The 12,997-nt window shown below is 40.0% G+C and overlaps 1 protein-coding gene across 2 annotated transcripts in view; it reads right to left on the bottom strand.

The window, feature by feature from the left end:
• Positions 1–1,437: 1,437 nt before the first annotated feature.
• Positions 1,438–12,997, bottom strand: part of ASPN (asporin) — a 283,535-nt gene continuing 271,975 nt past the window's right edge. For both annotated transcript variants that reach the window (XM_086938936.1, XM_086938937.1), the window contains exon 8: positions 1,438–2,151. In XM_086938936.1, the coding sequence (XP_086795062.1) occupies positions 1,954–2,151 (198 nt within the window). In that variant the 3' untranslated portion in view covers positions 1,438–1,953. The remainder of the gene's footprint in view (positions 2,152–12,997) is intronic.

Here is a 12,997-nt window from a genome sequence, read left to right as displayed (position 1 = left end):
TACTTAAATGTATAAATAATTATTTATCTATCACTCGAACTGTCTTATTGCTTCGTTTGATAAAGACGTTAATCACCAACGGTTCCAATAAATGAAAATTGTGGGCCAGGAAATTAGGAAGCAACCAGTTCGTCTCTGCTTGTAAGGTTGATTCAAACACATTTAAATAATCAATCATGCTATTTTATCTACTTCTAAGGCCAGCTGGAATAATTCCAGGAAAAAGTTGCATGTTGGCAACAGGCCAATCACAAGCGTTTGCTGCCCCGTGATACACTATTTCAAATGCTTAATATACACAGTGCCCGCTGTGAGAATGCAAAAAAGAAAAATGCCAGCACTTTCTCTAGTATATCTAAGTTCTACATTTAGTAGTACTGCTAAAGAGGAGTGGAAGCTTCATGTTGTTTATCAAAGAACAGTGTATATACTTTGTCTATGCGATGGATTTCTTAAGTATATGTGCAGTTTATCACTTTAAACTCCTCATTTGATACATAGTCTGCATGCCTACATTTCAAGCAAAGCTGATGAGTGCAGCACCAATATTTGCAAATCCTTTCCTACCAATTTTTCTAAAATGATATTGATTGAGCTTCTTACTTACGAGAAATCTGGTAGCAACATATTGCAAATTATGGAATGTTAGTAAGGTACAAAGTATATATAGGTTATGATATAAAAACAATATAGTCTCTGTTAGTGTTAATTGTACTATGGCTTCTGTCCTATGTGACCATGAATTACTGGATTTCTGTAATTCATGAAACGTGATTTCTTTATATTCATGAGTTACTTAGAGTAACAGATACATAACTTCGAGTTCTTTGCTTTGTTTACTTCACCTGGAAACGAAATCAAATGTGCAATTCAATACGTTATGCTGCAAGCATTAACACTGAGATAGATAGGTAGGTAGTGATATAAATGCTAATTATTATAGATACACCTTTCCCCAGATTAGTAACATGAAATCTAAAGTTGGCTCTGTGGTGATTAAAGCATAAAGCAAACTAAAGATTTTTTAACTTTTGGATGTGACACTGGGGCTAGTATGTTTTTAGAAATCACTGCTTATATTGCCTCACTTTGACGCCACACCATGGGAGGACATCTAACTAACCTGTAATGTGCTGTGACAAAAAGATGTGTTCTTTGCTCTCAGTGACAATCTTGCTAATCTTTTTGTATATTTTTCTAGCCATTTTGGGCATTTCGTGTAATTTTTTCAAAGGAAATTACACAAAGTTCACATAGGCTTAGAAACATGGGGATAATGTACTACATTTTGAGTTGGCTTAAAATAATTTCTAGAAAATCCCATGATAGTCTTAAATCAGAGTTAAACATAGGTAGGTGGGACCTGCAGAATAATATGGTTAAAAGAATATTGTTATTTGAAGTAAGTGGCAACTTTGCTAAAACATTTGCTGACTCTTGACATGGAGAAGATTTTAATGGTAGCAAAAACACCGCCAAGTGGTAAGAAGACAAAAGAAGAACCTTACATATGCAAATGCAAACTGTGGAATCTGAGCATTCAGGGGCTTGGTGTGAAACTCAGTGGGGCACACTACGTTGCATTGCAGCTACAAATAACCTAAATGGCAAATAATGAAAATTGCAAAGAAAAAGGGGAATACACTCATGTACTGCCACATAATTAAAGCGAACTGTGTGAAAAAAAGCTTTTTTAAGTCATTGCACACTTGCATATTTGTACTATCAGGTACAGTACTTTTGCCTGCTTTTTGTACTAATAGATTTCAAGTATGATAAAAACAAGCAACATAACAGATATACACGTATAGTTATTTTTTTTGTAAACATGTTCATCTTGCTCTGACTCTTCTTTAATGAGTGAGGAGCCAGGCATAGCACCTTTTCCCTTTGCTTGCACCTATATTTAGACCTGCATATTCTTCCAGAAAGCTGATGCTGTTGGGTAACCTTCTACTTCCTAAAGTTCCCAAGATGCACACTTGATCTTCCGGTGACGCAGCGAAATGTTGCTGGTTGGACCTCCCAATATTTCACTGGATTGCTGAACAAGCTAATGCCACTGTATAAGGACTTCTTCACTCTTGACTCTGTTGGGCAAAAATCATTCACTCCCACCTTTACGATGTTGTTGGCATGAAGATAAACAACCTGAAAAAAGTAACAAACCAGATTAAATTATCTCAAAAATATCTTTGTGAGATAGAGTTGAATACCATAAAAACAACTAGGCAGACAACATACTTGATCTATAAATAAAAGGTATAGATGTATGAAGTATTTGCATAGCGGGAGGAGTGTGGTGTTTGTATAGTGCAAACTTAGCCGAAAGGCAGCAGAGTGTGGTACAGGTACAAAGGTAAATTGAGTCTACTGTAATACCACCAAAACGCATTGAATTGCGTGGTCATCAGATTGCGCTTTACTGGTATCAAATTGCAAGTTAAGGACAACGGCGATAAATCACAGTTCAGACACAGAAGACAGGTTCAACACTGTCAGACGATTTTCCTTTAGACTTGGGGCGTAATTGAAATTTTAGCGCTCCATGGGATCGCCAAACCCGTGGTGGCAGACCCTGGACCACCAATTTGGCGGTCCACCTGCTGTATTCCAACTACAGTGGTGGGACTATCACAGGACTTCCGCAACCGCCGGGTATACCTGATCCTGTGCTAGGGGCACAACGGTGTAAGGATGTAATATGCTGGCGGTGTCACTGCTGCACCAGGAAGCATATTATGAGTTTCCTCACTGTGACCCTTTTCATGGCGGTGGGCTCGCATTGTAAATGGTGGCAGTGAGGACACTAAGGGGGCTCTACAGGGCCCCCTGTTGCGTCTGTGCACAGGGTGCATTTCTGTCTCTGCAGGAATGGGCTGCGGTGCTCCTACAGTGATGCCTTTCTAAGGCTACCCTATGAGCATTAGAAAGGCACCACTGTCGGACTGCCACCTCAGGACTGCCTGCCAGGATTACCCATGGTAATCCGGCAGCCAGACTGACTGTGGGTTGGGCGGTCTTGGAGTGGGGCGCTGGCATGGCGGGCCTTTACTCTCTGGAGTGGAAGTCAAAAATCATTCCTGGGTCAAGGCAGGGGACTGTGACTGAAAAGGGTTCCATGTACTCGAACAGCTGCTCAACAAGATCTGTGTGAAGTCATTAACTTTTTGCAGGAAAGCTCGGAGCATGGGACATTTGAATTTCAAGGCCAAGGAAGGTCCCTGGCGGGTCAGATTCTTTTTGCACCATAGCCTGGTAAAGGTTTCTACCTTAAGATTTAGTCATGTTTTTGGAGCTTGGATTATTCCAGCAGGGCAAGGCTGCAGGATGTAACTGAAGAGGGCTCTGTGGGGCTGGATACCTTCTCTGCAAGGTGCAGCTGAATTGGATTTGCTGCTTGGAAATCCACGCGGGAGCAACCTGAATCTTTGGTCCAGTGGCAATGCACTTTAGATGGATCAGCTTGACAGGTTGATCCCAGTACTTCAGAGGTCTTTGGAGCCAAATAGTTTCTAAGTCCCAGGTTTAAGGAAAAGGGCTGGCCCAATTGGAAGTGGTCTGCTGGCCAGTTGCAGATAAGGTATCTTGTGGCTTGTTTGGTCATTGTGGCTTGAACAGGTCAGTCTTATGACCATTGGAGTCCACTTTCTAATCCGAGGGGCAGGAGAAAGAGCAGGTAAAGACTTCTAGGCTCCTCTCAGGCCACAGATAGCAGGTCCAGTCCTCCTTGATTCTTCCACAGGTCCAAAATGTGTTCTGAGTAGAGTATTGTGGGTGCCAAATTGATGCGTGGCACCAGCCTGTGGGTGACTGCTGTCCCCTCCATAACCAGTAAGATAAAAGTTCCCAGGGCCACCTCTACCCACATTTGTAGCACTTCTTGTGTGCCCTACAGCAAACAATCCCACAGTGCCCTTCCCTGCCTAAATCAGAGATTGAACAACCCTTCTGCCTTTGTGCAAAGGCTGTGTTCCCACCCAAGAGGTGTGGCTTTGGAAATGTTCAAACCCTGCTCTGCAGTCACTCTAAACCACTTCTGGGAGCAGCATCTCTCTCACTGAGATTTATGCCTGCCTGACTGGCAGAATAAAGACGGGCCCTGTCCAGGTGTCAGCTAACAGTTGCCTGTGACCAGACAGCCCTCTTTGAAGTTAATCGAGTTCTTTGGCACAGCCCTGATGGTCATCCTTTCAGAGGAAGAAAACACTTGCACACACATAAGGCCGGGAAAAGTTAACTTTCTAAAGATACCTTTAAAAAAAATATCTATTACAAAACTGGCTCCAACAATTGATTCCTCTAGTAATAAATCTATTTTTTTAATCCAAGAATGACATTTGTAGCTATTTGCTAGCTGGTAAAAACGTTATTAGAATGTAATATTGTTTCCCAATGCTCTCCAACAAAACAGCTAACCCCGCTAAAATAGCTTTTGTGGGCCTTTTTACTGAAAGGAAATGAATAACATTACATTTTACATATTCTACTTTTAAATACTAGTCAGCTGCTTTATAGATAGTGGGACCTATTTAGGGGTCACTTACTAATATTTCAAAGGAAGGTTTAGCCATTCAAAATAGGGTTATTTTTACAGTTCGAATTTGCAATGTAAAATTGCATAGTCAGGCAATAGAGAGTAGGCCTGCAGTCATCCTTACACTGTCACTGTAGTGGAAGGCACAATTGGTGCTGCAGTTCATTAGTAACATTTAACTCACAGGCCCTGGGAACACTTTGTACCATATATGAGTGACTTACAGATACATTTGATATCTCAATTAGGGGTATGCCAATCTCCCAATCCTGTAAGGGAGAACACAGCCACGTTACCCCTGGTGGAAGAGGTGTGGTGCAGCAGCCAGCGTGCCTGACTCAGGACCACGGGGTTCATGGTTCAATCCCCCGCACCGGTGCCAGGTCACCCCAGCACCATGTGACTCTGGGCAATAGCTTGCTTAATCTTCCTGAGGGCCCCCAGCGCTGGGAAAACACTTCGGAGGTAACTGTGCGCTTTACATATTCAAGGTTATTATTATTATAAAGTACACAGAGTTCTATAGTGAGCAAAACAGTCCAGGCAAAATTCTGGGAATACCCTACACAAAAAGGTGGTCATTTCCAACACTGATACACTGCTTTAATTGCATCCTTCCTGCCTTTGTGTTACATAGCAGTAGGAGAAATTGTGAAAGGTAAATTTTTCAAGTCAGGACAATCTGAAGGGTTAAATTGGCTAGCAATTCTTTGTCAACTGCTTCTTTGCATCCATGCATTTATGCTACAATACTACAATACAAATTATTATAGTATTTAATTGCCTATTAAGTAAATAATTAATGTAAAATCATATGTATGTGTGTTTATTTTGTTGAAATAAAAAAGCATCTGAACCCAATTCTCTAAGGCAGTATCCCCCAGTCAGTGTTCTCTAATGTGATGCCATACCTTTTGCATCAACTTTAATATTTGTTTCTTTGCGCCCACGATTTTGACAGTTGTTTAAAATTGTTCTCTGTGGCTAAAAATACATAACAATATACCAAAAGGAAGGAAGAATTCTAGACGTATAGGTTATTTGTGCTGCAACATTCTGGATTGGTTCCAGTGGCCTAGCAAGCACAATATCTAGGACATTGAGTATGAGAAATACATTCAACTAAGAACTTATTCACTTTCTGTTATGATGCAATACTGGATATTTGTTTAGCGTAATGCTTACCAGTTACTTGGCCTCTTGCCCCTTTGTACAGACCTCAGTCTGAGACTGTATTTCATCCATAGGAGATTTTCCACTGTAAGAATTCCTTATACCTGACAATAGTTAGGTGGGCTTAGTTATTAGGGTCCTGTTTTTTTTACGACAGAGTTTCATAAGGTAGGGTGAGCTTTGGGACTTCACCAACTGATCTGAATGTAACCGACTTATGTAGTGGGACGTCTGAGCAGGGTGGATTGAATTGGGGATCTGGTTTTGCTGCTATCTTCATAAGCCATGTGAACTGTCATTCAACAGATATGAGTCTGTTTCTTCAGAGGGCCCTTATAAAGCTGCTGATGTTCTGTCCTTCTAATGGCAACACATAGCTGGACCAAGTGACTATTGTGCTGTAATGCTACTAGCTGTTCTACTTTGGCGAATTAGAATCCTGGAGACAGGTTAGTGTTTTTATGTTAGCTGGTGCCCTCACGTCCTTATGTTAGAGTTGTAAATAATTACAGAATACTTCTTGGGATTCTAAGTGGGCGGAAAAAAATTACTATTGTTGGGTTGTATCCAATACTTTTCTTTGCGTTTTTCTCCACTCCTAGTGTTACATTTATCAGAGTACCCCTTCCAAGAGAAATGAGGATCACCCGATATATCTTTGGTCCTTCTTACATTCTGCACCAGGAGTTTGGAGTCGTAGTAAGGTGAAATCTTGGAAGTGTTTTGAATAGACTAGCTATTCAGGGTGACACAAGACTGACTGGTCAGCCTTGTGACCATTTGCTGTGGTATTCATAGCCAATCTGTGCATGAATTAGTAGTAGTAAAGTTAGGAGTCCTAACTTTACTACTACTAAATTGAGAAAAAATTCCTAATTTTAAGACTTTCGGTATTCACAGAAGGCATTTAGGAGTCCTAAAGTTAGGAGTCCTAACTTTAATACTACTAAACTGAGAAAAATCCTAATTTTAAGACTTTCGGTATTCACAGAAGGCATTTAGGAGTCCTAAAGTTAGGACTACTAACTTCTGTGAATACCGAAATGAGTAAGTGCCTTCTGTGAATACCGAAATGAGTAAGTGCATTCTGTGAATACCAAAATAGTAGTAAGTTTAGGATTGAGTCTTAACTTCATTCTGTGAATCGGGCCCATTGCCATTGGCCCTTTTACTTGTATATTGCACACATGGTCTGGTGTGACGCATTGGCACCTAACTATGTCTTAGGCTTATTTATTTCCAAAATTACTGATTGTGTTCCTACCTTATAACAAAAACCTATATCAAATCAAGATATTCAGAATTGACAGGAGATACTTGTCCTCCTAGAAACATTTCAAGTCTGCCTGCAAGCCATTCATTCTTAATTGCTGGGCAACATTATACATTTTGAGGTTAGGCAATAGGGAGGTTCTGATGAGTGTCAATGGATATTAAGGAGGGTTGTTTCCTAATGAGACACTGAAAACACTTGACATGCCTAGATTAATACATCAGACTTTATCAGGATGTGTATTTACTTAAAGTAGAGTAAGCAATTATCAATAATAATAATAAACATTTGGTTTGATATTCCTTGAGTAAAAAAGTGGAAAATAGATTACTTATCTCGTATGTTTGTTTTAATGCAGTTGAAAACAAATGAAAGCCTCTATTTAATTTTGAGGCATCAGAGAACTTAGACCAGTCAACAAGTGTTTCTCCCATAATTGGAGCACAGGTCTGGCTTTTTTTCCAAGGCTAAGGTGGTTCGTATTTCAAAAATAGCATTGTTGGTTTTACATGGATTGTAGATAACTCATATTAGAGTGTCCTTGTAGTCCTAATCATATCTTCAGGTAGGAGATATGCGTGCTTGTTTCACAGCAAAGTGACCTTCTCAATACTTTTGTACAGGTGGTCAATATCTTATATTAGTAGCTGTCCCTTCGGTCCCTGTGGTCCTGTCGAAAGTGTATATCAGGAACTGGAAAACTCTATGATTGACCACTTGCAGTGTCTTCTAGGTGGTGGCATGGTGAACTTCCAGTGTGGCATGACATCAGCACATTAATCATATCTCCGTTTAGTGCACAAAACACATCATTTTATTAACTCACGATTTCAATCTTCCCAGTTTCATACATTCCAAATCAAGTTTCACGGTTAGCTGTGATGCAGTGAGATTCTGAAAGGATTGTATCTCTAGTTTTGTCGTGTCTTCCCAGTCTTGCATCAATTCACTAAGAAAAGTAATTACATGGTGAATTGAGAAAAGACAAGAACCCCCCTTCTTTCTTCCTGAGCTAAGCACATCCATCTTGTGCTTCAAAATTTTCCTGCACTCGCCAGATTATTTTTACTGCTATTATGTAACATCTAATCTAACAATGAGGCAAATAATTAAGATATTTTCATAACTTGAGACTGCTTATTAATTGTTGTGCATTTGGTAATACTACCATAGTACTTCTAAAGTACTTCACAATGCTATTCACACCCCAATGAGTGTAAATCTCCACCTCTCCTATCTTTTCTATGTGTAGATATTCACACATGTAAATTTACTACTGCCAGGGGAGTGGCTGGAAAAAGCAGCTTGCTTACTACTAAATAGGAGGGGGTGGGAAGGAGTACAGAGGGGTTTAGAGGGGTTAGGGAATGGTTTATGGAGAGAAATGCAGCCACCATGTTGAACTTGTCCTTCTCTATAGGGTCACCTCTAAATGTGTTGCCTTCACCTCTCCTGTTTTTGCTGAATTTGTTTTAATGGCTGTAGGACTCTGTGCACTATACTGCTGCTAACCAGTCTTAAAGTGCTTGTGCTCCCTCCCTAAAACATGGTAAAAATAACTTACACCTGATTGGCATATTGAATTTACTTATAAGCCCCTAAGCCCCTAGTTGAGTGGTGCAACATATACCTAGGGCCTGTGAATTAAATCTACTAGTGGGTTTGCAGCACATATTGTGCCACCCACTTACATAGCCACTTAAAAACATGTCACAGGCCTGTCCTTGCAGCCTGAATGCAGTTTAAACTGCTGATTCAACGTGGTATTACCACCCCAATTGCCAAGCCTTAAACTCCCCTCTTACTGCATATGAGCCACCCCTAGGGTAGGGCTTAGGTAGCCCAAAGGGCAGGGTGCATTGTAATTAAAAGGTTGAACATGTACATTTATGTTTTACATGTTTTGGGAGTCAAAAACCACTAAATTCGTTTTTCACTACTGTGGGGCCTACATCTCCCATAGGATAACATTGAGTTGCTTTCTTACATTTAATAAGTGCTAACCTTGAATTAGGAACAGGTAAACCTGTTTAGTGTCTGAGAAATTGTAATTATAAATCCTCTTTAAATAGTTACCTTGGATTTTAAGTTGCAATTTTGAAAAAGCCACTTTTACAAAGTGGGTATATTCCTTCATTATTTATTCCTGGGTCACATGACTGAGTGTAGATGGCAGTTGGACGTTGTTTACTCTTGCTAGACAGCCATACAGTGGAGAGATTAGGTGTGCCTGGGAGGGCCATCACTGGCAGGATGGTGGCGGAGCTGGGCCCAGCCCCAGTTGTACCTGAACAGACTGTGCCCTGCCTTCACATAAAAGATTTGCCACCACTGTATTGTTCATGCAGCCAGCTTGGAGCCAGGGCAAGGGAGCGAAGAAACTTCAAGCACTTCAACATTTCTCTAAACACTTCTCCTATTTCAAAGAAGGCACCAAGTATAACAGTAGGACTCTCAGACCCTCTCTTCAGTTCACTTTCAGGACACTTAGAGGACTGCCTGCTAGAGTGACCCACTGTGTACTTTGCTGCACCGGGAATGACTTCTCTGATACCAGAAGCCTGTTTGAACCCTCAGAGACTTGGCCTGCTACTTGAGCCCTGTTTCACTGTTTGAACCCCGGACTACCAGAGTGAATCAAAGGGTTAGTTGGGTTGCGTCCTGTTCAGAGCCTTAGGGACAGTAAATGGTTTAACCATCTTGAACCTACACCTGGACACAGCTTGAGTGAGTCCTAATCCCCAATTGGCCCCCTTAATTTAACCTTCAGAAAAGCAATTTTTGTTGAATTTAATATATTTACATGAATTAAAGATCTGAGGAAAAATTAATTTATTAGCACTGCAGGATTTTTTATATTGTTCTACATTTAAAATAAATGTACAATAATATTTAACATAAAAAGATGTTTCCTAATATTTTTGGAGTTACTTAAACTTTTATAAATTTCAATACACCTTACCATAGGGAGACTCCACAGTTGTGGTGGCGATCTCCCTATGGTAAAGTATGGAGAAAAAAAAGTTTATTACACTTTACAATAAATAGTAAAAATATTTTATGTTAAATTATAATGTCACATGGTTGTATATATTTATTTTACATGTAGAACAAAGTACAAATTAAAAATGTTACAGTTCTCTTAACTTCATTTTAAATTACATCTTAAATTATTTGAATATACTAAATTAAATGAACTATTGTTTTGAATTTTAAATTAAAAAGTTAATTTCTAGCATATAAAAAGCTTTTTAATCATGCATTAATAATTATTAAAAGCGATGCATAGAATGAAATACAATTAATTTAGTTACATTTTAAAAAACAATTTATGTTATGTTGATTTTTAAATCCAAAGAAGAGTATTCAAATTTTTTATATTTAAATAATAAATAAGTACTATTGTAAAATATTGGTTCCCATTAAATATTATAATTATTTTACTATTAACTATTTTAAATAATGTCATTTAATTTAACTTTATTTCCTATGGGTTTTATTTTAGGACCCTACCTTTCTTTGGGATGGGGCTGCAATATCAGGGGTTGGCCATGTGTGGTGCTGGATCTACTACTGTTTCTTTTTTGGCAGTAGTAACTTATTCTCATACACGTGACTTCACTCCCTTTTTAGGGAGTAGAGAAGTGTAAGTCTACACTTTTGACTAACTTTAGCCTCAGATTTTGTTGTTAGTGAATTCTCAAAAGTAGTAGAGTTACTCTAAAATGTAAAAGTAGATTACACATGTAATTTACTCACATGTGTAAGTCACCTTTGTGAATAGCCTCGAAGACAAGAGAGTTGGAGATGGAGATTTATACTTGCAGGTTTGTGAATAACTTTTTGTAGTACTTTTAGTAGTACTATTGTGATACTGCTTACTGTACTACAGAATACAGTTTGTGAAGAGGCCCATTAAATGTGAATAGCCAAAAGTAGTAGTAATTACACAAAAATGTGAGAATAAACATATATGTGCAGATGTACGCAGGTGTATATTTTCATTTGTGAATAGGCCCTACATTTGTTGAAATTAAATTGTTAGTTTTTGTTTGCCGTTTTAGACCCTTCATCTTTAAAGCAAAGAATTAAATGTTTTATTGGTTTTGAATTGTTAGAATTGTAATTTCTGCAATTTCTGTTAAACAAGTTTGATATGAAGTAGGAAGGACGCAGTAGTGAATTCCAGAAGTAGTATTTATTGAAGGGGTACAGAGAAGTCACAAACAGTAACTGCCACTGAGAGAACACTGAGGGCAGGATGCCTGCCAACACTCCAGATGACATCACAAGATTCTCGCTGATCTCTGCTAGCATCATATCACCACCCCCCCCTTTTGACAAAATGACACTGAAACAACGGAAAGAGGAAAAGAATACAGAAAGAAAGAGAGGTAAGAAAACAAAGAGTCAATGTAAATAACAAACGTTTGAGTTTACACATAATCTCGTTATCTGCTTGGTCTTGCATGGACCCTGGTGCTCTACCTGACACCATCCCCCCCCCGAAACATTTTTATAATTCTTCACAGTTTTAGAGAAAAGTTTTGGTGTAGCTTGTGTGGGTGTGCGAGTTGTTGGAGCGTGAGGAGAGACAAAGGCTCTTGCACAAAGGCAGCTCATAGGGTTGCGCGCGAGCAAGGCTTACAGACCTCGGGCTTGAGTGAGAGTTTTTTTTAAAAATACAACGAAGGTCTCGGCGATCCCAACATATTTATCCTGGGCAATACAGAAATAGGAAGTTCAAGCAGCATAGACACAGCATAGCAGCACAGTGGCAAGAAACCTTTGAAGGTTAGAAGGTGGCAGCAAATTGAAACAGAGCGCAGCGGAAGCGCTTAGGGAGTAAATAAAAAGGGCACAGCTCTTTGTACCAGGTCACGCAGGTGTGCCTTGAGTGGGGAAGTCATAAGAAAAAATTATTACTCACAGCTGAACTCTCAGATTACAGGCAAGGAATACCTGTGACAGCGCATGTAGATCAGGAAACAAAGATGGCAGTAGGTATGCAGAGTGGCATCCCGTCTTCTGTCCCCACTGGTATGAAGTAGGAAGGACGCAGAGTGAATTTCAGAAGTAGTATTTATTGAAGGGGTGCAGAGAGCCGTCCCAGCTGGCACAGCCAAGACACAAGCAGTAACTGTCACTAAGAGAACACCCAGGGCAGTATGCCTGCCAACACTTCATATGACATTACTAGATTCTCGCTGATCTCTGCCAGCTTCATATCACCACAAAGTTGAAAACCACTTTCCACTTATTTTGTCAAATTTGAGACTTGCCAGATTACTCTTTTTTATCACGCATGCCTAGGCATTGTAGATACAGTAATTCTCATAGGAGATAACCTGCATCACTGAAGGCCTTCAGCTGATTCAGTCCAGTCAACCTGGCCAGGAGGGCCTAAAATCAAGATGAACGATTTGGTTTCAAGACAGAGTTCCCTTAGGTGGCCTGTAAGCATGGGGCTGAGTCAATCACCCATGAGGCAAGGCTAGGCTACTCCTATCCCACAGGCAAACCTAGGGAGGATGCTCTCTGACAGTGGAGCAAATCCACCCAATTGGTCTGTCTTGCGCAGATTCCTGGAAGGGTGAGAAGAGAGCAGCTGAGCATCAAGTCGGTCGACTGCATGACGCGAGAACAATTACAACTATGACAGCATCACAATTCACAACATGCAGCCAGAAACCTTGTGGAAACTAAGAAATCCTAACAGACGCACTTTGTCTAAATAATCTGATCTCCCTCTGAGCGGGAACTCATTTTTCATACCACTTATTTCGACTCTGAGTGCTTCTTTCTGGACCTTAGGGCCAGATATCCATCTACTGCAGGACTGTGTCCGCATGTGGGTGCAGGAGCAAGTCAACTCTCTTTTTCGCTTCCTCATGCCCAATCCTGTTACTGGCACTGGGCATGAAGAGATAAAAAAGCAAGGGACACACAGTGGGTAATCACAGCATGGTGTCATCTTAACGCCCAGCAGTGATTGGCCAAAATCTGAACATGAG

This window comes from Lissotriton vulgaris, chromosome 9 (genome assembly GCF_964263255.1).
Source record: "Lissotriton vulgaris chromosome 9, aLisVul1.2, whole genome shotgun sequence".
Taxonomy (NCBI): domain Eukaryota; kingdom Metazoa; phylum Chordata; class Amphibia; order Caudata; family Salamandridae; genus Lissotriton; species Lissotriton vulgaris.
Note: the sequence above shows the minus strand (reverse complement) of the source record. Positions and strands in the feature narration are given on the sequence as shown.